The following is a 23,589-nucleotide window of genomic DNA, read 5'->3' as shown; positions in this document are numbered from 1 at the left end:
ACGTGCATTATCGTTCATCCCAGGTGGACAAACTCAACAAGCTCTAGATGAATTAGTTACATGCCATATTCCCTACTGAAAAATAGGTTCTGCTCTATGTCATTCTTCAAACCTCTCCGCAAATAATTTACTGCTCTTAGAAAACCCACTTTGGCCCCACTGCCAAAAATAATCAACTAAGGAGTCATTGTTTACAAACATTTCACCAAACTACCATATCCCCAAACACAGGTCCATCCTCGGGATAGTGCATCTTGCTGGAAAATGGAAATTAATTGAGGAAAAAGTTAACTCTAAAAAGCCATTGTCTTGCTTCTCCAAGAGGCCTTGCTGAATTAGCACACAAGTCAACCCTCCCTTCAGAAGAGAGCCAGCCTTACTCAAAAATATACATCCCACAGAATCTAGCGTAGCATCTGATGTACAGGTACATACACATGTGAATGTACTAATAATACAGTAAGTCCCCTACATACGAACCTTCAAGTTGCAAACTTTCAAAGATGCGAACGTGCCCCTGGATGCCAGCTGTTGTACTGTACTACTGTACTTTTCAAGGTACTGTACTGTAAGATTAAAAATGTTGTCTTTATTTTTTGTGTTTGCTTTTTATGTATTATTTGTGTGAAAACTATTATAAACCTATTCCAGTACAGTACTACATAGCCAATTGTGTTAGTTGGGTACCTAGGCTAACTTTGTTGGACTTACGAACAAATTGGATTTACAAACGCACTCTCAGAACGGAACTCGTTTGTATGTAGGGGAATTCTGGTAACTCAGGTATTAAGCACATCTTAGGTACCAGGCCCTGCACTAATAATACACACCATTTCATAAGGTAGATATGATTATTATTGCCATTTTACGGATGCAGATATCTGCCCAACTGAAGAATTAAGTGATTATTTTCCAAAGCTTCCTGACCTAAGCTAGCGAGCGATCTTGCTGGAATTCCAGCCCAGGTCGGCCTGACTCCACGGCTTCTGCTCTTAATCACCACGTGAGCAGCCTCCTTGTATAAATGAGGTGAAATTTCCCCCTAGCTTTTACCAAGGCCAGCTCATTTGTTTCCTCTGGTTTGGGGAAGGTAGACAGCTACAATTTTCAATAATAATGTGTTTTATCTTAAAATCAGACCTTTCTCTTCGTGCACATCCACACCTGTTTACATTTCGCAGTAGAGCTCTGTTAAGACAGATTTGTGTGGTTAATTTTCATACTTGATTAAGTTATTCTGAAATATAAATTGTGAACATTCTGAAACATAATTTTCTCCCTCAAAAGACAAATGCCAGTATTCATGCAATGTTCGTGAGGTTTTCATGTATTTATTTTTATTTTTTAAAAAAGGAACAATAGATTTTGAAAATGCAATGGCCTGAGTTAGGGGAACTTCCTTGAGGTCAGGGTTATCCATGGCAGCCATGTGTCCGGCAGGAAATCTGCAGCCGGGTGACATTAACAATGACCGTGGAGACCCTTGCGGCTGTACATTTGAACGAGCCAGGATTTGGATTAAAAGCATGCTTTTTGCTTTTCATGTATATATATCACAGGCATCGAAGCTCATATTTCTCGTCTTTCAGCTGGTCTGCACCAAGTGGTTTGTAGGGCTGACTCATTAAGCCTGCACACTCTGATGCGGCCAAAACTCCCAACACTGCCTACGTGCGTTTACGTCCTTCTTAATGTACTCACTCCAGTAGGATAGGGCATCCCTGGGCGGTATTCCCAGGTTTAGATCAAGGATGGCTTTTATGTTTATCTTTAGGCAAGTTTAGCTAAATATATAAGGCACATGCAGAACCTCATTGGAGAAAGAGAGATCCTCTACCTACCGCCAAAGCACGGGATAATTTGACAATTAAGAATCAGTTCCTTACCCTGACACCTGAATCCTACACAGAAAGCCCTGAGTTCATTGCTTCAGCATCCTTTCAGAGAATGATTTAAGTATTTACTTTTGAGCTACACCAGCCACGTGCTCACAAAGATTAAACAGTCAACTGTCATCCTTGGCTAAAACAACTTACTGCTCAGAGATAAAACTATAACTTGTTATTCATATATACATGATCTTATGTCATCCTTAGAACAGCCTATGAAGTGGACATTATCTTCATTCCCATTTTACATACAAGGAAACAGACCCAGAGAGGTTAAGGAAGAGATAAAAGAGTTCCAGCTGTTAAGGAGCAGAGCCTAGAATTCAACCCAGGGCAATCTGCCTCCAAAACTTGAAACTTCATCTCAGTGTTACACTGCCTCTTAACTTTTTAAAAAGTTAAATCAACTTTGGCAGTTTTTGCTCATTAGGTATAAATATTGCTAATTCAGATTTCTCCCTTATTCGGGAGGAATTAAAGGGGAAAATGGGGTGTGTTCTGCCAGCTGAGATAACAGTTTGTTTCCTAAGTCAGTCCCAACTCTCCTGTGGAAAGTGGCTGCTGCAGGATTTCTGGAGTCAGACAAGCAGGGTCCACCACGTTTTAGCTCTGTGACCTTGGACGAGTCACATCTCTTTTACTTCAGTTTCCTCACCAATAAAATGAGGGCAATAATAGAAACTAACTCAGTGTTCCTGGGGATTAAATAACACACAAGTGTTTAGAACAGGGTTTGGCACATTTTACGTGCTCGATAATTCTCAGCTATTCTTATGATTAATAAGATGCCTGAACTAAGTTTAGATTACTGATTATATGTAAACATCAGAAGGAACAACTAACACGTCTATCTGGGTATTCCAGAAGATACTTTGCCTTGAAAAGATAATCCAAAAAAAGCCCTCCCATGGCCCAGGCTGCCTATATGTGATGGCTAAGTGTATCTTTCTCAAACTAAATAGCTTTGGCATTGGCTGAATTCAAATAGAGTGTGGATTCCTTGACATTACCTCACCTCCAAGACACGCACACCCTTTAAACATTTTTAATTATACGCTTAAAGATTGTTTGGGTTCTCAAATAAATATAGTTATCGACGCATCCTCTCCGTGGTAAGAAGCAAGGCCATCTTCCAAACCGTGCAACTTGCTCTAAATCACGTTCTCTAAAAATGTCCCTTCGGAGCATTTCAGTACTTGGTGTCCCCAATTGTTGCAGTCCCAGAACAAAAGCCTAATTGCTGCTGCTACAATACAGCCCTTTCTCTGAGATCATCATGAAGCCCTTGGAGCAAACAAGAGAGGGAGTTTTTGCGAACAGCGAGCACTGCATCAAATTCCTGGACCCTGAAGGCCAACACGAGCCGAGTTATCTTGGAGACTCGAGTCCCCTTCTAATATCTACTCCTCCCTGCAACTAGATCTGTCTCTGGAGTGTTTCTGAGCCCTTTAGGGACACGTGCGTCTTCCTGCTTGGACGAGTCTGGAAAACCTCGGGGTCCCCATGTCCCACCCGCGCAGCGCGAAGGGGCGCGGGACAGCAGCCCCGCCTGGGCGCGATTCTGTTGCCGTGGGTCGTGGCCCAGCGCCCCCGGGGCACTGCAGGGCGAGGCTCGGGGCGGGATGTCCCACCAGGCCCACCCCTGTGCCCTTGCGCCCCGCGGGCGCCAGCGGGAGCCCCACCTTCCCAGCCCTGGTGGGACGGGAGCCGTGCGCTCCCATCCCCGGCCGGCATGCAAAGCCCGGAACGGCGGCCCCGGGATCTGGGGGCGGGAGGCGGGGGGCTCTGGGACTCACGCGATCTCTCGGGGTCTCGGGGGCCTCTCCGCGGCCGGCTCCCGGCCCCTCGGGCTCTGAGAGTGGGCGCCTCCCATAGCTCGGAGCGCGGCGCCCCGGCTGCGCCCGCTCGTGCTCCGCCGCGCGCCGGCCCGACCCGGACCCCGGCAGGAGGAGGCGGCGGGCGGAGGAGGAAGGGTGGGGCCGCGGGTGGGCGGGGGTGCCGGGGAGCCCGGCCTCAGGGTCCCGGCCGCCGGGAGAGCCGGCTAAAGGGCGTTGCTGGAGACGCTGCTACTTCTCCGCCAATCGCAGGGCTCGGCCGGCGCGGCGGCCCGTGACCCCCTCCTGGGGACCCCGCGGGGCGAGGCTGAGCGAGCGGGTCACGGCGCCAGGGAGACCCTGGGCGGCGGAGGGCGACAGGTGGAGTGGGCTGGGGGCCCGGCGGCCGTCGCCCTCCCTGTCCGCCCGGCGCGCGGGCGGGCGCCCGGGGAGCCCCGGCGCGAGGCTGGAAGGGGCGCGGCTGGGAGGAGGCCCGCGGGGCGGCCGTGCGGAGAAGCCCCGGGAGGGGGCGGTGTGCGTCGGTCTCCCCGACCCGGGCTGCCTTCCCGCGGAGCGGCCTCCCCCAGCCGCTAGTCCCGCACAGAGGCCTCCGCGGAGTTGTGCAGAAAACTGGGGGAATCCTGGTCGTGTTCCCGACTAGCCGGGTGACTTGGGACAAGTTACTGAGCCCTCCCCGAGTCCTGCTTTGTTCATTTGTAAAATAAGGGAGTGTGATCATTCTTTACCTCTTAAATGTCCCTTCCGGTTCTGACAACCAATGAATGAATTCTCTTCCGAACTCTGTCTTGGGCGGGGAAAAACGCACCTTGTCCCTCCCATTACACCTGTGATCCACCTACTCATACACCTCATAACTCCCTTTTCAGAATACTTCATGCTGTTTCTCATCCATTCCCGCCTCCCACTTCCCTCCCCTCCAGCCATCTCTCCTTCATTCACCCCAGCGTTTCGTTTTTTTGTGGGAAGAAGAACGCTCTCTTCTCCTAACACCCATTTATCCTTCCAGTCACAACTCAAACTCCCTTCCATAACACTGTCCTGCATCCTGATCTTACGACTTTTTTGTTATTGCCTGTTTCCTTCACTAGAATGTAAACTCCGTGAAGACAGGGAATTTATTTCATTGTTTCATTTTCACTGTTCCCCCAACATGCCTAGCACATACCTAGTGCATACTCATAATTGTTGATAAGTGCATTCATCCAACACACTTTATCACCTTCCTTCCCACTGCTCCCATAGCACTTGTTAATTCCTCTAACATAGCACTTACCAATCTTATTTTGTAATGATCTCTTCACTTACTTGTCTTTCCACTAGGATATGAGTTCTTTAAGGGCGGGAAAGCTTCCTTATCTCTGTATCCAAGCTTAGTGCCTGGCGCAGTGCCTGTATCCTGGCTTATATATAATAAATATTTGCCGAATGAATGAACGAGCCAGTGGTTTAGCGCACAGAATGGCGTGGAATGTTAACGTCCCCCTTGAGTGGAAGCTACAGGCAGTAAAGATGTATGTGGCTACATTTTAATGTTTCCAGAAAGGACGGGAAACCCCTAATACAGACTCATATTTACAACAGATCTCTCTTTTTCATGTCAAATTTTGACTTCCTGTTTATACATTACGTTCACTCTACTATAGCCAGAAGGTTCCCAAGATTCAGGATGCTGCTGCATTGTAGACATATACAAGCAGAATATTTGAGGGTGGGAAAATAAACATTAATTAGTAACAGTATAGTGAGACTGGGCATTGAGGTTTTGTGGGAAGGATTTCAAATAGCTGAAGAAAAGTTGACTCTTGGCAGATAATTTAAAAGTTCAAATTCTCCCCACATTCTACCTGGAATACTTTGGCAATGTGATCCAAGTGTCATTGAGAATGCAAACACAACCCTGTCAAGAGCTGTGGTCCCCTCCAGAGGAACATTCAGCCCTTCCTAGGGAGAAAGGTGGGTCATTCCAAGGGAAAAATGGGAGGGGAAGCGGCGGGAGAAGGGAATGAGGATGGGAAAGTTTTCTTTTTACCGGGTAGACAAGATGGGTTGCGGGAGGAGTTTTATTACTACCGGGTTGGCCAAAAAGTTCTTTCGGGTTTTTCTATAAGATTTTCAGAAAAACCTGAGCGAACTTTTTGTCCAGTCCAATATTTGTGAGGAAAGGCACAGGATAGCATCACTAAAATGGTTTAAAAGAAGAGGAAAAGAGTGAAGCCCACATCCTGTTGTGGTGCACAGAAACTGAGACAATGAGGGGGAAAAGGAGTCTGTACAATAATGTGAAAGATGGTCTACAGGGGCCCAAAGGGCATCTCTACTAAGATGCTTGTGTTTACTGCTTTTGCTGCCCTGTCTGGTACAGAGACAGGGATAACCAGAGGAGTGAAGACAGTGAAGGGAATTCTTGTCTTTGGGAAGTAAACTTATGAGGGCTTTTCAGGGAAAATGCCTGATGGGGTCCAGAAGGGGTAGTATTTGATATCCAGTGTTAAGGTTTCCCTTTGTGCATTGTGATTCTGTCAGTAAGGCATTTTGAAAAAAGAGTAAAGAAAGAAAATTTAAGAAACTGAAATTCAAGATTGTCCCTGAGATGGCAAAATACACCCTTCAGTGTCAAATCCTACCCTCAGAATGCTACTTATGCTGCAAGGAGGGATGGGAGCGAACATTTATTGGATACCAGGGACCCTGCTTGGTGGTTGACAAAAGTAACCACATTTAGTCCTCATAACACTGGGAAAGGATAATAGTAGGTAACATTTGTTGGGCACTTTTTAATGTGCCAAACTCCGTTCTAAATGCTTTAGATTTATTAACTCATTTAGTTCATCACAACATTTTAGGTAGGTACTTTTAGTATACTCAATTTACAAAGAGTAAAATGAAGCATAGAAAGATTAAACACACCTAAGGCCACACAGCTAGAAAACAGTAGAGCCAGGTTCTAACCCAGCTAGGCTCGTTCCAGAGCTATAACATAAAGCTTAGTTTCTATGCTGTATTTCCTTAATTTTTACACTGTGCACTCCACTTTAAGATGAAGAAACTGAGATGTAGAAAGGAAAGTGGTATATTCAGTATTTAAACCCAGTTCTGTCTTTATTACAAAGCTTATGCTCAAAGTAGATGTTTTTTCCCCCAGCAATCATGCCAAATGAATATTACTCTTCAAAGTAGCCAACTTGGGAAGCTACATGCTTATCTCAGAGCTGCACCATCTTCCCTTTTTTTGGAAATTATTTAAATGCCAATTTATAAACCAAAGATTAAAACTGGATTTACTACTTAAGAGCCACATACTGTTCTTGAAATCAGGTAGTGTAAGTGCTCCAACATTGTTCTCAATTTTCAAAATAGTTTTGACTATTCTAGGTCCTTTGTGTTACTGTATAAATTTTAAAATAAACTTACAGGGCTTCCCTGGTGGTGCAGTGGTTAAGAATCCACCTGCCAAGGCAGGGGACACGGGTTCGAGCCCTGGTCCAGGAAGATCCCACACGCCGCGTAGCAACTAAGCCCGTGCGCCACAACTACTGAGCCTGCGCTCTAGAGCCCGCGAGCCACAACTACTGAGCCCACGTGCTGCGACTACTGAAGCCCGCGTGCCTAGAGCCTGTGCTCTGCAACAAGAGAAGCCACTGCAATGAGAAGCCTGCACACTGCAACAAAGAGCAGCCCCTGCCACAACTAGAGAAAGCCCGCGCACAGCAATGAAGACCCAACACAGCCAAAAATAAATAAATAAAATTAATTTAAAAAATAAATAAATAAAATAAAATAAACTTATAAATTTCTTTTCAAAAATTTAATTAAATTAAAAAAATTTAAAATCCCAGTGATTGGATTTCCAAAGGGATTATATTGAGTCTATTGACTAATACAAGGAGGATTGCCAGTTTAACAATTTTGAGACTTCTGATCCATGGACATGGTACAGCTCTCTATTTATGTAGATCTTCTTGAATTTCCCATAATGTTTTGTAGTTTTCAGCCTACAGGTCTTACATATCTTTTGCCAAATTTATTCCTAAGTGTTTTTATGGTATTGTAAATGGAGTTGTTTTATAATTTTACTTTCTAAATGTTAGTTGCTAGTATATAGAAATACAATTGACTTTTGTATATCGTATCCTGCAACCTTGCTAAACTCACTTATTACTTCTAATAGCTTTTTTGTGCGTTCCTTAGGGTTTTCTATATGATATCACTTGCACATAAAGACAATTTTACTTCTTCCTTTATAATCTGTAAACTTTTTTTCCTTGCCTTGCTGCACTGACTAGGCATTTCTATACAACGTTAAATAAAACTAGTTAGTTAACATACTTGCCTTGTTCCTGATCTTAGGTAGAAAGCATAAAATCCTTCACATTGTAGTACATTAGCTGTCTGATTTTGTAGATGCAGTTGAGAAAGGTTTTTTTTAATTCATAATTTACTAAGACATTTTTTATGATAAATGGGTGTTGAATTTGGACAAATGCTATTTCTGCACTTATTAAAATAATCGTATTGGTTTCCCCTATATGCTATTAATTTGTTGAATTATGTTGATTTTTCAGATGTTAGAGACTAATATTAGTGTTAGTTTATTAGTATCCATTGGTCAGATAATTTTGGACTGCATCTTGGACATCATGAATACTAAGCTGTGGAGATTTCAGATTCCATTATTTTTCTCTGGTGAGAGTTGTTTTTCCTTTGTTTTAGCAGATAATTTTCTTGTTGGGCTTGAACTCCAAACCCTGTTTCTCGGGGTGGCAGCTCCAGTCTGAGTGCAGAACTTCTGTGTAGCTGAGCTACTTTGAGTGTTCTCTGTGCATGTGTCGTTCAGGGGTTGGCCAATGATTTGGTGTAGGGATCCCCTCTTTGGCTCTTTCCTTTCTGGGTTCCCCCACTTTTTCAGCATTCATCATTTCCTGGCTTCACTTCTCTCATTCCCCAGAACAGCAGGACTCGGGAGTTTTTCCTGTATGTCTCTATTACACAAGCCACCGTGTGGACTACACTTAGCCCCGCACTAAAAGCCGTGGCAGAGGGACTACTTGTATGGTTCCTCATCTCCTCTTCTCCAAGCTACATGCAACACCAGAATCTACCTACTTCTGTTTCCTCTTAAGTACCTTCGGGTAATCGCTTTATGTATTATGTCCGGGTTCTAGAGTTGTTTTCTGTAGGAATGATCCTAATGCCCAGTATAGCCTATGATATCCAGATCTACAAGCCCATATCTCATTCTTATGAAATGGTAATTCTCAGCTTTATCAATCACCCACCTTACTCATCACAGTTGTCCTGAGTGACCCTGGCCTGCTTTCAAAAATCAAATTCACCTCCACAGGGTAAAGATTTGGAATACTGAAAATAATTTGCTATGGGCCCTGAAGATGATTTTAAGGGATAAGGACCAAAGGAGTTGAATAACAGGAGCTTCACTGCATAACTGGAATAAGTGTGTAATCTCTCAAGGTGACAGACTAATATTCCCTAATATCTGTTCTCCCCCTCTCTCTTAAAACAAACCAAAAAAAGCTGATTTTTAGGTATTATAAATAAAAGTTATGTTTCCCAGTCTCCATTGCACTTAGGTGTGGCCATGTAATTAAGTTTTGGTCAATGGGATGACAATAGAAGTGTCAAGTTCAACTTCCAAGAGGTATCATTCATGGCACGTGGGGAGGTACTATGGTCTGAATGTTTGTATCCCCCTAAAATTCATATGTTAAAACCCGAACCCCCAAAGGTGATGGGATTAGGAGGTGGAGACTTTGGGAGATGCTTAAATCATGGAGGTAAAGCCCTCATGAATGGGATCAGTGCCCTTATAAAAGAGGCTCCAGAGAGACCCCTTGCCCCTTCCACCATGTGAGGACACAGCTAGAAGGCACCAGCTATGGACCAGCAAGAGGGCCCTCACTGGGGCTTCCCTGGTGGCGCAGTGGTTGAGAATCTGCCTGCCAATGCAGGGGACACAGGTTCGAGCCCTGGTCTGGGACGATCCCACATACTGCGGAGCAATTAGGCCCGTGAGCCACAATTACTGAGCCTGCGTGTCTGGAGCCTGTGCTCCACAACAAGAGAGGCCGCGATAGTGAGAGGCCCGCGCACCGCGATGAAGAGTGGCCCCCGCTTGCCACAACTAGAGAAAGCCCTCGCACGGAAACAAAGACCCAACACAGCCATAAATAAATAAATAAATAAACCCAAAGTTTAAAAAAAAAAAAAAAAAAAGAGGGCCCTCACTGAAATGCCACCATGCTGGCGCCCTGATCTCAGACTTCCAGCCTCCAAAATTATGAGAAATAAATTTCTGTTGTTTATAAATGACCCAGTCTGTGGTAGTTTGTAGTAGCAGCCCAAACAGACTAAGACAGGAGGTGAGCCCTTTACTGGCTCTTTCTTTTGCCTGCTGGCTGGAATGCTGATGGGATAGCTGAGTTCATGCAGCCATACTTAAACTTGAGGTTGAAGGATACTAATCCATAACACCTTGGAACCTCTAAGCCTGCCCTGAATTGCCTACCTACAGATTTCATTTATGTGAGAGAAAAATAAACTTACATGTTGTTTAGCCACTATAAGTTTGGATTTCTGTAAGACTCAGCCAAAGCAAATACTAATCAATATTCTGGTCATTAAACTGGGGAGAAGAAGAGTCCCATTATCTTGTAGTTAAACCACCTGTAGCTGGAAAAACTGTAGTACTTAGCAGCCTGCCAGCAATCACTCTATTTTATTCTATAGATAAAGAGTGCTATGTAAACTAGTCTTAACCCTAATATTTCCCAGTCCTGAAGTTCAGCTCTGGCTGAATCTGTCCATAAAACCTCTCCCCAGCCATCACTGCTAAGCAAATCTATGTCCTACCCCAAATAAACTTCCTCCAGTGGAATGATTTCATTCCCTTCTCCCTCAATACTATCCTGACTGATTGATTGATTCACTCATTCATTTGACACATATATATAAACGCCTACCCTGATGCCCGTCTTGATCTCAGTTCATCTTTGCAAACATATTGGATGAGGTGAGAGTCACCTGAAGCCTGCTACCAGCCTCAAGATGACCCTCTTGCAAGAAAGACAAATATCATATGATATTGCTTATATGTGGAATCTTTAAAAAATGGTACAAATGAACTTATTTACAAAACAGAAATAGAGTCACAGATGTAGAAAACAAACTTATGGTTACCAAGGGGGAAGGGGGGAGGGATAAACTGGGAGATTGGAATTGACATATACACACTACTATATATAAAATAGGTAACTAATAAGGACCTACTGTATAGCACAGGGAACTCTACTCAATACTCTGTAATGACCTATATGGGGAAAGAATCTAAAAAAGAGTGTATATATGTATATGTATAACTGATTCACTTTGCTGTACAGCAGAAACTAACACAACACTGTAAATCAACTATACTCCAATAAAAATTAATTAAAAGAAAATATTTTAAAAAAATGACCCTCTTGCAAATCTATACCCTAATTCTACCTTGCATCATTGTTTTGGCCTAAAGATAACAAAAAATAAAAACTAAGAGACTGATTCCTAGAACAGACCTGGAAAGGCTTTTAGAGGCCATCTAGTTCCACCTTCTTCTTTTAATATAAGTCAACCAAGGCCCTTACACCCCAGCAACTTGCCCCAGGTCAAGAGACAGAGCCAAAGCTAGAACCAAGACTCAGATTTCCGCACCCCTGCCCGGTCCTTTGTGCTTTCCTCAATCCTTATCTCTTTCATTCACACTTAAACCAAATACAAAGATTGCATATCTGTTATTTTGATGAGAAAACAAAAAATTTTACTTAAGAAACCCTCTCAGTTACACTCAGTGTCAAAGGGAGAAGTTACCTTTGTTGATTTGTCTTTGAATTTATTCCCAGTTGACTCTGAAGAGCAAACACGCCAGCAGCCCAGACCAGAACCTTTTCTCTGGCCTTGGAACCCTTGGGACTGAAGAAAATTAAGTCAGGTGGAAGTCACATGCTGACTTGCAAGGTAAGTTTTCAGTGCAAGTTTCCAGCCAAATGCCTTTTGCCTAAGGCTAATTCTCAGAAATTCCTCTATAATTCCAATAGCCACTCTGTGACTGTTCTCTAACACACTGTGCTAGCAAAGTTGAATTCTGGAGGGAAAAGAAAAACAAAAAAGTGTTCTCCTATTTCAAGGTGATGCAACTGTCACCTATCATAAGAGGGCAGTTTCGGGGCTTCCCTGGTGGCGCAGTGGTTGAGAGTCTGCCTGCCAATGCAGGGGACACGGGTTCGAGTCCTGGTCTGGGAAGATCCCACATGCCGCGGAGCAACTAGGCCCGTGAGCCGCAATTACTGAGCCTGCGCGTCTGGAGCCTGTGCTCCGCAACAAGAGAAGCCACGATAGTGAGAGGCCCGCGCACCGCGATGAGGAGTGGCCCCCACTTGCCGCAACTAGAGAAAGCCCTCGCACAGAAACGAAGACCCAACACACACATAAATAATAAATAAATAAATTTAAAAAAAAATAATAAGAGGGCAGTTTCTAGAAGAACAGCTCGCGCTTCAGACCTGTGACCCTCATCTCCTGCTGTGGAAACAGCTGCCAGGTTCACAATTTCAGTCTGTATTCTCAGGGAGAGGAATGAAAGCACTTAAAAAAAAAACTTCTTTTGTTTTTTTATTTCATTTACTTGTCACTTCTATTCCGACATAATGCTTCAGGGACAGTACACGCTTTGTGGGCTTTTTATTGATTTTTTTTTTTTTTTTAAGCAGGCTATTTATGTGTGCTCTGGCTTTGTGTTCAGAGACAGAACCTGCCTATAACTCCTAAGTCCTGGATTCAGAAACCGCAAGTGTCTTCTTGGAATAGTAACTCTTAGTACTTTTGTGGGTCTCGTAAAACTTTGGGGTAGTGACCTGGAGCAACCATTGGGTATTTAAACATGGATTCCAACCCCATTGTCTGGTCCTGGGGGTCGGAGGGTCAGGAGAGTTTATCCACCAATAGTTTATTTCCACTCTGAGCCAGCAGGTTCTGGCTTTAGTTACTCCACCAAGAAACGACAAAGTGGACAAGAAAATGAGAAGGCTGGCAAAAGTACTGAGGGTCTGGGTTCAAGGAAGCGCTTTAATTTGTGAGCCTTTGGAATTAAAATCAGTATGCATGGTTCATTGTACAAAAATAGGAGCGTGAATATAAGAAAAAAAATGCCACTGTTCTCTGGCTGGGCAAAACAAACAGGGTCTATGGAGTCTGAAAATGCTTCAAGGCAGAAGCAAACATTCAAAGGAAATCTCTAAAGAGAGACAAAGTAAATATTAAAAGTTCTTTTGGCTTGGAAGCTAAGACTGTCCTAAGAGGTTATATACAGACCGCGCTTGTTTATCTTAGGACATTTGTGAGCCAGGCGGAGCTGCCAAGTTACAAGAATAAAACAGGCTTTTAACCTTCAACAGGTTAAATAAAAGCAAAAGTAAGCACAGGTAGAAAAAAGCATCAGAGCCACTCCTTCTTCTGGAAGTTTTCCACCTTCCTGCAGAGAAAGACCAGAATTGCACACCTGCAGATAAAAACCCAGAGGCGCCCATAGGAGTTAGGATTGAAGAAAATAAAAGTATCATACCTTGCCAGGTATGGTATATACACAGATCAGTAGGGAGTGCTGTTGTTTTGCTTTTTCCATGTTCAAGGGAGCGGACATTTCCAAACAGGATTTGGTCTGTGTAGTCTTAGCTTTGACTTTTTCAACTTTCTTGCTTGCACTCACAAGCTTTTTATCTATGCTCTTATCTGTGGTCCACATTCATCGTTGATACTGTAACCATTTTGTTGAGCATCTGGGGCCTAAGAAGGTGTGGGCTTAAGTGGGAACCATAGCTTCTATCTTTTGGCTCCTTGGCACCTGCACGAATAGTCTTGGTCCCTGATCCTACAGAGCAGGGCATACGTTAGCCAGTGTAAGAAGAGAAGCAGGGGCTTGAGCAAGGTGGAATGAATGTGAGAAACGGAATAGCTGGGTCATCTGGATCAGAGGAGGCTGAAGGCCTGTCATGGGGCCCAACAGCTGACAGAGGCCATTGGATCACCTGATTTGAAATCCCACCTGATGCAGGGATCCTCCACTCAAGATTCCTGATCAGTGGTTAGCCAGCCTCTGCTTGGAAACTTCAAAGATCTTTCTGGCAGACACAGAGCTGCAGCACTCAGTCCCCTGTCGAGGACGGATTTAGCAACCCAGCATCAAGGAATGTGGTTAGCTGCTAACCTCCAGCTGTTAGTGCCTTCAGAGTCTGCCTGGGCTTTTGAGCTAAGATCAGTCCTCTCTGGCAGCCCCCAGCCAATGGCTGAGCAAGGTGGTGGTACAAAGTCCTGGCCATTCCTGCCCAATGTGGGACTCCTCTCTCAGGCAATTTTTGCTTTGGAGCTTCACGTTGGCCTGGCAGACTTAATCTGACCTGTATCACAGTCTGAAGGCTGTCGTGTCCAATCTTGCTTTCTCTCCTTTTCCTGTCTCAGGTGTTACTCCTCAATAAGCCTTAATACGTGAAGGGCAGGGGATTGTTTTAGGGTATAAAACTATTCCATATGATACTGTAATGGTGGGGACATGACACTACACATTTGTCGAAACCCATAGAACTTTACGGCACAAAAAAGTGAAACTTAATGTGTTCAAATTAAAGAAAAAATATTTAGGAGATCAGGGAATCCCAGGATGGAATGCAGACTGTGACAAAACGACCTAACTGTATTGCAAATGTATGAAACAAGTCCACTGGAGGGGATGTGGGGGAAAAGATGCTGACCTAACTAACTTTGGAAATGAGTGGATTCTGTAAAACTGAAGGCAAAGGAAATTGTGCACAAGCACTGTTCTCTAGCTGATAAAGTTGTTCCCATGGGTGTGCGTGTTAACACGTCTAATACCGCTATACACGTATGTCTCAGTTGAACAATGAAGTAAGTGGATGGCAGATGGTGGGAGCCAGGTTTCTCACTCTCGGAGTGGGGAGTTATAGACGAGCAAAGGGAGGTCTAGAAAGATCCATGTGGTCATGGATTGGAGTTGGAGACATCAGTGTGAATTCATGTTCTGCTGAATATAGATTCATATGGTTACATATAGAAATATTTATAAATGTGTGTGTATACTCAGGTATACTTCTTATTGAAGTATAATTGATTTACAATGTTGTGTTACTTTCTGATGTACAGCAAAGTGATTCAGTTATACATATATACACATCCTTTTTTATATTCTTTTCCATTAGGGTTCATCATAAGATACTGAATATAGTTCCCTGTGCTATACAGTAGGACCTTGTTGTTTATCCATCCTATATATAATAGTTTGCATCTGCTAATCCCAAACTCCCAATTGTAGGATTCAATTCTTGAGTCAAAAAACCTCCACATACATAATATCGGTAGGCTGGGCCCTTCCACAACTTTGGTGTCCCCATCACCACTGATGCCATTTTGTCTCCCACAGTGTTTTGCCTGGTGACTAATCTGCTGCCTTCAGAATGGGAATGCCACAGTTACTGCCAGCTGCCAGGCCCAAGGATAAGAGAATTAGAGAGTCTGGGGGGCTGAAAGGCATCTTCAGCAATACATGTCTGCCAAAGACTGGGCAATGCTTCTGTCAAGCACGGGGATGTCAATAAATGTGTGGAGTTTTCCGGTTCCGTGTGTAGAGAGCTTGGAGGTCGCCACTCTGTCCTACCAACAAGTAAAAAGATAAACGGACTGAAAAATCAACAACTCTTCTGGGATTCGTAAGAGAGGGGAGGAAAGAGGGCAAACCACTGCAGCCAGATTGGAGCAGCATACAGGTGAATGCAGGAAGTCACTGCTTAGCGGAGCAGAGACTCACAGCCAGGACCACGGTGGAAACCATGCTGGGGTAAACTGCAATTGACGAATTGCTGGGGGCTCCGTGTGGACAGCTCTGAGGGTTTCAAACTCCAGGGAGACCCAGAATTTTGAGATTTACCCCCAGGAGCTAGACCAGATTCCCACAGAGAAAAATCCCCTTGGGCTTCCGGCAAGGGGAGAGGGAAAGAAACCATTTGAAACATGCCAGAGCGTTCCATTCTTCTTCTTCTTCTTCTTTTTAAAATTTTTATTTCATACTGGAGTCTAGTTGATTAACAGTGTTGTGTTAGTTTCAGGTGTACAGCAAAGTGATTCAGTCACACATACACATGTATCTATGCTTTTTCAAATTCTTTTCCCACTTAGGTTGTTACAGAACCCTGTGCTGTGTTGGTCATCCTTTTTAAATATAGCAGTGTGTATATGTTAATCCCAAACTCCCAATTTATCCCTCCCCCGCCTTTCCCTTTTGTTAACCATAGTTTGTTTTCTAAGTCTGTGAGTCTGCAGGGGAAACTAGTTAACCGGAGCCTAATCTGCTGGGGTACCATCAAAGCCTAACTGACCTGGAAAGGGAAATACTCAACTCCAGCCGCCCACCGCAGCCATCCTCTCTGAGAGACGCTGGAGGGAGCACGGCCCTGGCGACACCTTCTTTTCTGCCCAGTGATGCTGAGGTAGGACATGCGGCCTCCAGAACTGTTAGAGAATAAATGCCTATTGTTTTAAGCCTCCAAGTTCATGGTCATTTCTTACAGTAGCCTCAGGAAACAAATACACCCTCTTGCTAAATTTCATCCTCCTGTCATATAGACTTTCCTCTCTCTAATAAACAAAGCCTCTTGTATCTGTCGGGACCCTGGCAGGTAACACTCTCCAATTCGAGAGTTTAATAAAGGGACAGTTTACAAAGGCCTGAGTAGAGTTGCGGACAAGAGAAAGTGCAGTTCTCCAGAGCTGTACGGTCGGAGAGACACTGTTGCTGCCCGAGGCCTGAGGGTCGGAGGGACAGAATTGTGTGGCAAGGGCCGTCTGACAGGAGTGTGGCCTTCAGTCAGGGGACACACCAGCCCAGGTGACGCAGCACGAAAGGACCAAGGGGAATAAATACCTTTGTGTCCCTCTCCCCTCCCTCTGACCTCCTTCCTGAGGCCTCCGTTGGCTGAACCTAAACTATATAGGCGCCAAATGCAAGGGAACCGTTTAAGTCAGCCTCCTGAACACAGAGGAGAGTGGAGAAGGGTGGGGAGGGGATTTAGGGGCCAATGGAAATATCCAGCCCCCGAGAAATTGTAACCACTCCTCCCAGACCACCCACATAGCAGACTGGTTTTGTGGACCCAAGCTCTATGACCTTGGCCAAGTCACCACTTCCCTAGGTATCGGTCCCCTCATCTGTAAAATGAAGGGTTTAGACCAGAAAGCCTCTGAGATCCCTTTCAGGCCTGACGCTCATGGTTCCAGAAGCAGACTGAATGCCTTCAGGCTAAGGCTGATCCCTGCCTGGAGCCCCAATAGCTGTTTATTTACTAACATCTCTTTTCCTTGACGCCCCCCGGCATCTCTGCAGAGATGGGCAGCGCGGGCGGGCCGCCTAGCCGCTCCCAAGAAAGGAGCCGGCCCGTGCTCGCTCAGGGATGCTGGAGAAGGAAACCTGAGGCAGGGAAACCAGACGGGGCTCTGGACAACCAGCGGCGAGAGGCCATGAGGCAGCAGAGAAGCTGTCCCTCAGCCAGCGGGGGGGGGTCAGCAGCCCGGGGCACACCTGCTTGTTCCTGAAGAAAACTCCAGGGACCCCAGCCCCCCACGGCAGCTGGAGCAGCCCTCAGGCTGGCCCAGAACTCTGGCGGGCAGGCCCAACGCAGCTGCTAATAATTAGCCAGAAAGTCAAACTATGGAAAGTTCCAAGGGTCCAGGAGAGCCCCACATGGACCAGTGAACATACACCAAGCCTTCCCCTGCTGCCTTGGGACATTTTGTTCGGTACTGCGTCTGCTTTTTCAGTGACTTCTGTCTGCTTCTGTCTCATGGAACCTCCTTTTGAAAATAGACGTGAAGCTAGGAGCCCCTCCAGGGCTGAAAGTGCGGAAGGTGTAACCTCCCCATTCTCATGTATCTTGGGTGGCCTGGGAGATACAATAGATTCCTCCTTTTCCCCTAACCCTACCCTTAGCCATTACACTAGGTCCCTCCATAACTACTGATAGGTCCCACGTGAGCCTTAGTTTATCACGTATGAAGGACCTATATTCCAAAATCCTTAAAAACCCTCCCCAAACTGCTCATTGATTCCTAAATTCCATTGTCATCTTGTCTCCAGCAAAAATAAAATTAAAAAAATTATTCTTGTTGTAAACACACCCACACGTGGGCGATGTGTGCTTTAAGGTTGTTCAGTGAATTAAGGGCCTGAAAGCCTTACCAGAGATGGGGAAGGAAGGGGTCTGGATGTCGGAGGCTGAGAAGGTAGGTGGAAGAAGGGCCTCTACGAAAGAGAGACACAGAGAGAGACAGAGAGAGAGAGCGCTCTGGGCACCAAGGAAAGACATCACACTTCATGCCAATGCCTGGAGCTATCCCGGTTGAGTGCTATAAAGATTTGGAGAATTCAGATAAGCAGCTTCTGTATCCAGTAACACATGAAAAGCTTGCGATCTGGACCCCAGACCCTCACAAAGGAGCTTGTCTTTCCAGGCTGGAGCAGGAAACAACTGGGGAGCTGGCTAGCGGGTGCTTGGGGAGTCTCCCTCCTCCAAAATGCTCTCCTATTTGCTGCCACAGTGACAGCTAAGTCTCCCACTGGAGATGCACCTGTGTATCAATTCACTTATTAGTCACTTTCAATGGTTCGCTCAAAGTCAAGCACTGGTCAAAGGAGGGTTGGATGGACATCAAATAAGAAGTTCTATTTTAAATATGGGATACAGAGGGGATTAGGTGCTGAGATCCCTGCAAAATAGGAGGGACAAATCCCTGGAGACAGTGGGCCTCTCGGAGTGCACGGAGAAAGGTTAAGAAGACAACCTGCTTCACGAGGTTACCCACGCCTGGCCGCCTGACCCAGTCTGCTGGCTGGGATGCAGCTGCGCTGGGCCTCTGCTGTCAGGTGCCCTTTACATCTTCTGACCCCTGCTCTCCAAATGCCTAAGAGGGCTGTGAGTTACTCCATCCCCTTCCAAATACAGCCCTCCTCAGACAGATAGAAAGGGCTTAAATCAGGGAGGATTAGATTTACCATAAGGTAAGAGTTAAGCGCCCACACCCAAACCAGACATCCTGAGTTAGAATCCCTACCCTGGCACTTAGCAGCTGTGTGTTTTTTTGCATATTATTTCCTTCTCTAAGCCTTGTTATCCTTATTTGCAAACTGGGGATAATAGTAGTACTGTTGCCCCTGGAACAACACAGGGGGTTAGGGATCACCACCCGCCACAGAGTCAGCCCTCCGTATCCGAGATTCCGCATCCGTGGATTCAACCAACCCCAGGTTAGGTAGTTTTTTCAATAGGTACTTAAATACTGTATGTATTTATTGAAAAAAAAATCCTCTTATAAGTAGACCCACGCAGCTCAAACCCATGTTATTCAAGGATCAACTGTACTCACCTGATAGGCAGACATGGGGGTTAAACAAGTGAGATAATACGTATGAAGCACTTAGCACAATGCCTGACTCATAGTAAGTGCTCAATAAACAGCCCCCGCTAATTTATTTCTTGCATACTTTTGCTTCCAGTAACAGTCGGCAAACAGATGCATGCTCCTCTCAAAATCATTACAAATTTAATCTAGACTTAGGCGGCGCTCACGGATTTGTTCTCTGAAAAAGCCACAAAATTCTTTTGTAAGTCATGATCCCTTCCTGTTTTTTTTTTTTATCAGCTATATTTAGCTCTTAAATTTAATATCTCAGCTTGAAATCTTAAAGTCATCCTTCCAAAAGTACAAGTGGTTCAGCCAATGGCATTTACAAGCAAGCTTTTGTTTTTTTGTTTTTTGTTTTGGAAATAACAATAGGTCAGAAGTGGGACTAATTTCCATAACTACAAAGATAAATAAGTTAAACTTCATTTAATCAAAGGATCCAATTTGGCAAGTCCAATCCTGAAGACTAGTTGTTTCAGTTTTATTAAACTTCTAAGAGAACATCTAAGCTTTTTCTCGTAGGTCTTAAGCTGTCTCTCAGGGACCCTGGATCCTTCCTGGCTGGGGTCCAGGCACAACCGTCCCATCCCCAGCTCACAGGTGAAATTGCTGGAGTCCATTTTTCAATCTCAAACACTAGTTACTTCTTATTTCCAGCCTGCCACCCAACTACTTGCCTAAGGTTAAACCAACCTCTTTTACACATAATAACATATTTATTGAGTGCTTACTATGTGCCAGGCACAGCTCTAAATGCCTTATTTGGACTAAGTTATTTCATCATAATATCGTTATGATATAGGTGCGGTTATTATCATCCCTCTACATGGAATATCTTTATTTTGGAAATTCGCCGAAGATGATCTAGCTAATATGGGGCAGAGCAAGGATTTGAGCCCCAGGAGTCTGGCTATAGAGCTGGCTCTTTCCCACTAAACCATATCACCTCTCATAGGACAGGTGACGCTCCCAGGGCCACAGCTTGGACAAGAATTCCAACTCTACTTTTTCACAGCAGCACTCTTCCTCCATGGAACTTTCTGTCCTGGCCCCGTTCCTCCCAGCCTATTCTCAGAGACCATCCTTTGCCAAAAATATGAAAGAAACACACAACAACATCCCTCTTACCTCTGTCAAATGGGGCTGCAAAAATATTCAAGGTGGGGTGGCTCAGGCTTGGGGGAGGGGCTCCAATCCCACCTTCAGCACTGACTGCCTGGGTGCCCTTGGTCAAGTGATGTAACATATTTACCTTTACATTGTTCATCAGCAGAGTGGGGAACAGGCTGAAACTGCCTTCCAGGGCTTTCGTGGGGATTACCTGAGCATATCTGCATAATGTGCTCAGCACAGCGTCAGGCTCCTAAAGTAAGCTGTCATCGTTAAGGTAGATGAATCATAGCTATTATGAGTATTGATCAGGCAGTCCATCACTGTGAGCAGAATTGAGAAGGACACATTCCGAAAAGACTCAGAGAGAGGCCGGGTTGTAATATAAGCTCTCTGGGGCCCCGCCTCTTGTCTGTCCCTGCACCTGAGGACCAGCTGCCTGGGACGGAAGGGCTCACCTCCCGAGCCCGCTTGACACACACCTCCTGTGGGTTCCCCAGAGTGGGAGATGGTCACTAAGTAGAAGGTGATGGGGAGGGCCAAGTGAGAGCCCAGACAGGGCCCAGCTGGAAATCCCTCCATAAATCAACTCCGTTCCGTAAGCAGTCATTTTCTCCCTAGACACAACATTGCCTGTCCCAGGGAAGCAGTTCTGAACATTGCTTTCAAAACTTTCTTTCAAATGGGCACCCCAACACGTAATCAGGTAAAGATGGAGCTGCTTTGTCGGGGGTGGGAAGAGGAGGCTCCTGGAGCACCCACAGCTTCTTTGTTGAACTCCTCCCCTAAGGGGACCCTGCAACCCTTCTAAAGAGCAATGAGGTCCTTCGATCACAGGTTGAGAAACATTGTCTAAGAGAGACAAATACGTAGTCGTCCCTTGGTTCCCCCTGGGGGTTGGTTCCAGGTCGCCTGCGGACACCAAAATCCACTGATGCTTAAGTCTCTTCTATAAAATGGCATAGTACTTGCATATAACCCACACACATCCTCCCTTATACTTTAAATCATCTCTAAGTTACTTATAAAACCTAATACAACGGAAATGCCATGCAAATAGTTGTAAATACAATGTAAATGCTATGTAAATAATTGCAGTGCAAATTCAAGTTTTGCTTTGGGGAACTTTCTGGAATTTTTTTTGGGGGGGGGGTTCGTTCCGAGGTTGGTTGAATCCAGAATGCAGAACGTGTATATGACACGAACCCTGCCCTTAGAGAGCTTAGAGTCTAGTGAGCTGGTGGCTACAGGTTTGTACTGGCCGGCAAGTGAACTCCAATGTCCCTCGTTAAGGTACAAATCCTAACAAGGCACTATTGCTACCTCCTACAGGACCCTGAGGCTTTTCAGTTGCAAGAGATCCCTCCACATTTATAACGCACACAGGAGGGTCTGGGAAGAGCATTGCCTACATTGTTGACCTCGTTCAGTAAAATAATCTTTAAAATTAATCTATCTCTCACAACACCTTTGTGAGGTGTGGTTATTACTGTCTCACTTTGCAGATGAGGAAACTGAGGCTGAGGACATTTAACTTGTCCAAAACCACCCAGCTAGACAATGAGGGAACCAAGGGTCAAACCCCAATCTTGGTTTCAGAACATCGCATCCTGGACTCAGTATAGATCCCTCCTCTGCACTTACTAGTTGTGTCTCCAGCCTCAGTTTCCTCATCTGTAAAATGGGGATGATGATGATGATGACACCTGCCACCTTTACAATGGTGCTTGGCACACAGCCAGTGCTCAGCTAGAGTTAGTAGCTGTCTTGGGATCATAACCATAATAGGTTATGACTCATTTGTCCAATTCACTCTCTCATTTATTTATCTTGTTAGAGAACAGTGCAAGGCAGTATGTGGATAAGGAGCAAAATGAGTGCTACAGAGAAGTAAAGGCCATAGGAATTCAGTGAAAGGGCGTTTGAAATTCTTTGTTTATGACTGCTTCATAAAATTTTGAGCACTCCTTGTGCAGAAGCCATGCTGAGTTGTCTGGGTCAGTCCAATGTCAGCATGTGTTGCCAAGGCTAACTTCTCAGCGACCAGCTGCTGGGGCAATTCCCTAACAAGCCACATGCAGCCTTCCAGGTAGACCAGTTAGCTCTGCCACAGACATCTAAGACTCCAGGGACACCTGGGCTCTGCCCATAAACGCACAGCACTGGGGCCATATGCCACATCCCCCGACCTGAGAAACAGCTCAAGGTGTGTGTCCCCATGACAGTGGGTGGGAGGGTGGGAGAAGGGGGAAGCATGGCGGACCAGGAGGACACACCACCCAGGTCCTGGGAAACAGCTGGACCCCAGCTCATCAAGGGGAAAATGCCTTTTCCTTGTGCAGCCGCGTGGGTCATTCCTCTCTGAATCTATTCAGAGATGAATGTATTTATGAATGCTCCTTGACATTGCAAGACTCCGTCCCCACGACCTCTCTTTCCAAGAAAAGAAAGCAAAAGAGAAAAGAAATCAGGAAATTCCCAGAATTCTGCCCTAACACTTTCCACACCAGACAAACAACGCGTGCCTCCAGAGACCCAAGAATTAAAGTAAAATTTGCAAAGGGAGAGGGAAAAGAAATGCCCGACCTCCCTGGAGTCCACTCACCCACCACACATCCCCATCAACCAGAAAACGTCCCCAGCCCAAGGCTTAAAGCTCAAGGGCCCCCGCTTTGCTCAATAAATGCCAAATGACCCCGGAACATCCAACCCCTGTTCCTACCTCGTCGGCGGTGGTCCCCGGGTCTCCTCTCTCCCTTTGGCGTCACCTGCTACAGCGGATCCATCATCTTTGCTTAGGAAGCCGAGCGCCTCTGGTCTGGGAGGGGTTCCGTGGAAGGAAGGGGAGGGCGGGCTGAGATCACCAACGTGGGGAAGGGTGGGTCTCCGAACCAAACGCTTGGTTCGAGGGAAAAGGATGTTTTGTAAGTTTTGGCTTGAATGTCCAGGGGCAGAACAGGAAATGTCCACTAGGGCTGGGAGCCCCAGGGAGAAATTGGCTGCAGTCTCCCTTCAGAGCGAGCTTCCCGAGGGCTCTCAACTGCGCCCCGTCTGGAATTTAAAGCTCCCTCTGAATCCTTTTCCCGCTTACTCTTTCCTGCGGCACTTTTTTTTTTTCTTTCCTTAATGGAACGTCGGCTTCGTTCCTGACATGCTGGAAAAGTTTTCCTTGGCCTAAACTTGGCTCAGGAACACTCTCCCCTTGTGAGAGGATTTCTCCTGTTACACAGTTCAGCTTTAAGAAA

At 45.5% G+C, this 23,589-nt stretch overlaps 1 protein-coding gene and 1 long non-coding RNA gene across 8 annotated transcripts in view; one reads left to right on the top strand and one right to left on the bottom strand.

The window, feature by feature from the left end:
• Window positions 1-23,285, bottom strand: part of TACC1 (transforming acidic coiled-coil containing protein 1) — a 113,274-nt gene extending 89,989 nt beyond the window's left edge. For 4 of the 7 annotated variants that reach the window (XM_082374566.1, XM_082374568.1, XM_082374570.1 and 1 more), the window contains exon 1: window positions 3,686-3,906. In XM_082374566.1, the coding sequence (XP_082230692.1) occupies window positions 3,686-3,762 (77 nt within the window). In that variant the 5' untranslated portion in view covers window positions 3,763-3,906. Of the gene's footprint in view, window positions 1-3,685; window positions 3,907-11,584; window positions 11,669-23,066 lie in introns of those variants that run through there. The other 3 variants (XM_082374572.1, XM_082374560.1, XM_082374561.1) reach the window with 3 other exon arrangements.
• On the top strand, window positions 4,091-14,405 carry LOC309619405. Its single transcript, XR_014238933.1, has 3 exons — window positions 4,091-8,853; window positions 11,617-11,933; window positions 12,248-14,405. It is a non-coding gene; the product is annotated as an uncharacterized lncRNA (long non-coding RNA).
• Window positions 23,286-23,589: the final 304 nt, after the last annotated feature.

Source organism: Balaenoptera borealis (genome assembly GCF_965194805.1).
Source record: "Balaenoptera borealis genome assembly, chromosome: 21".
Taxonomy (NCBI): domain Eukaryota; kingdom Metazoa; phylum Chordata; class Mammalia; order Artiodactyla; family Balaenopteridae; genus Balaenoptera; species Balaenoptera borealis.
The sequence above is the reverse complement of the archived record's forward strand: the minus strand, read 5'-3'. Positions and strand labels throughout refer to the sequence as shown.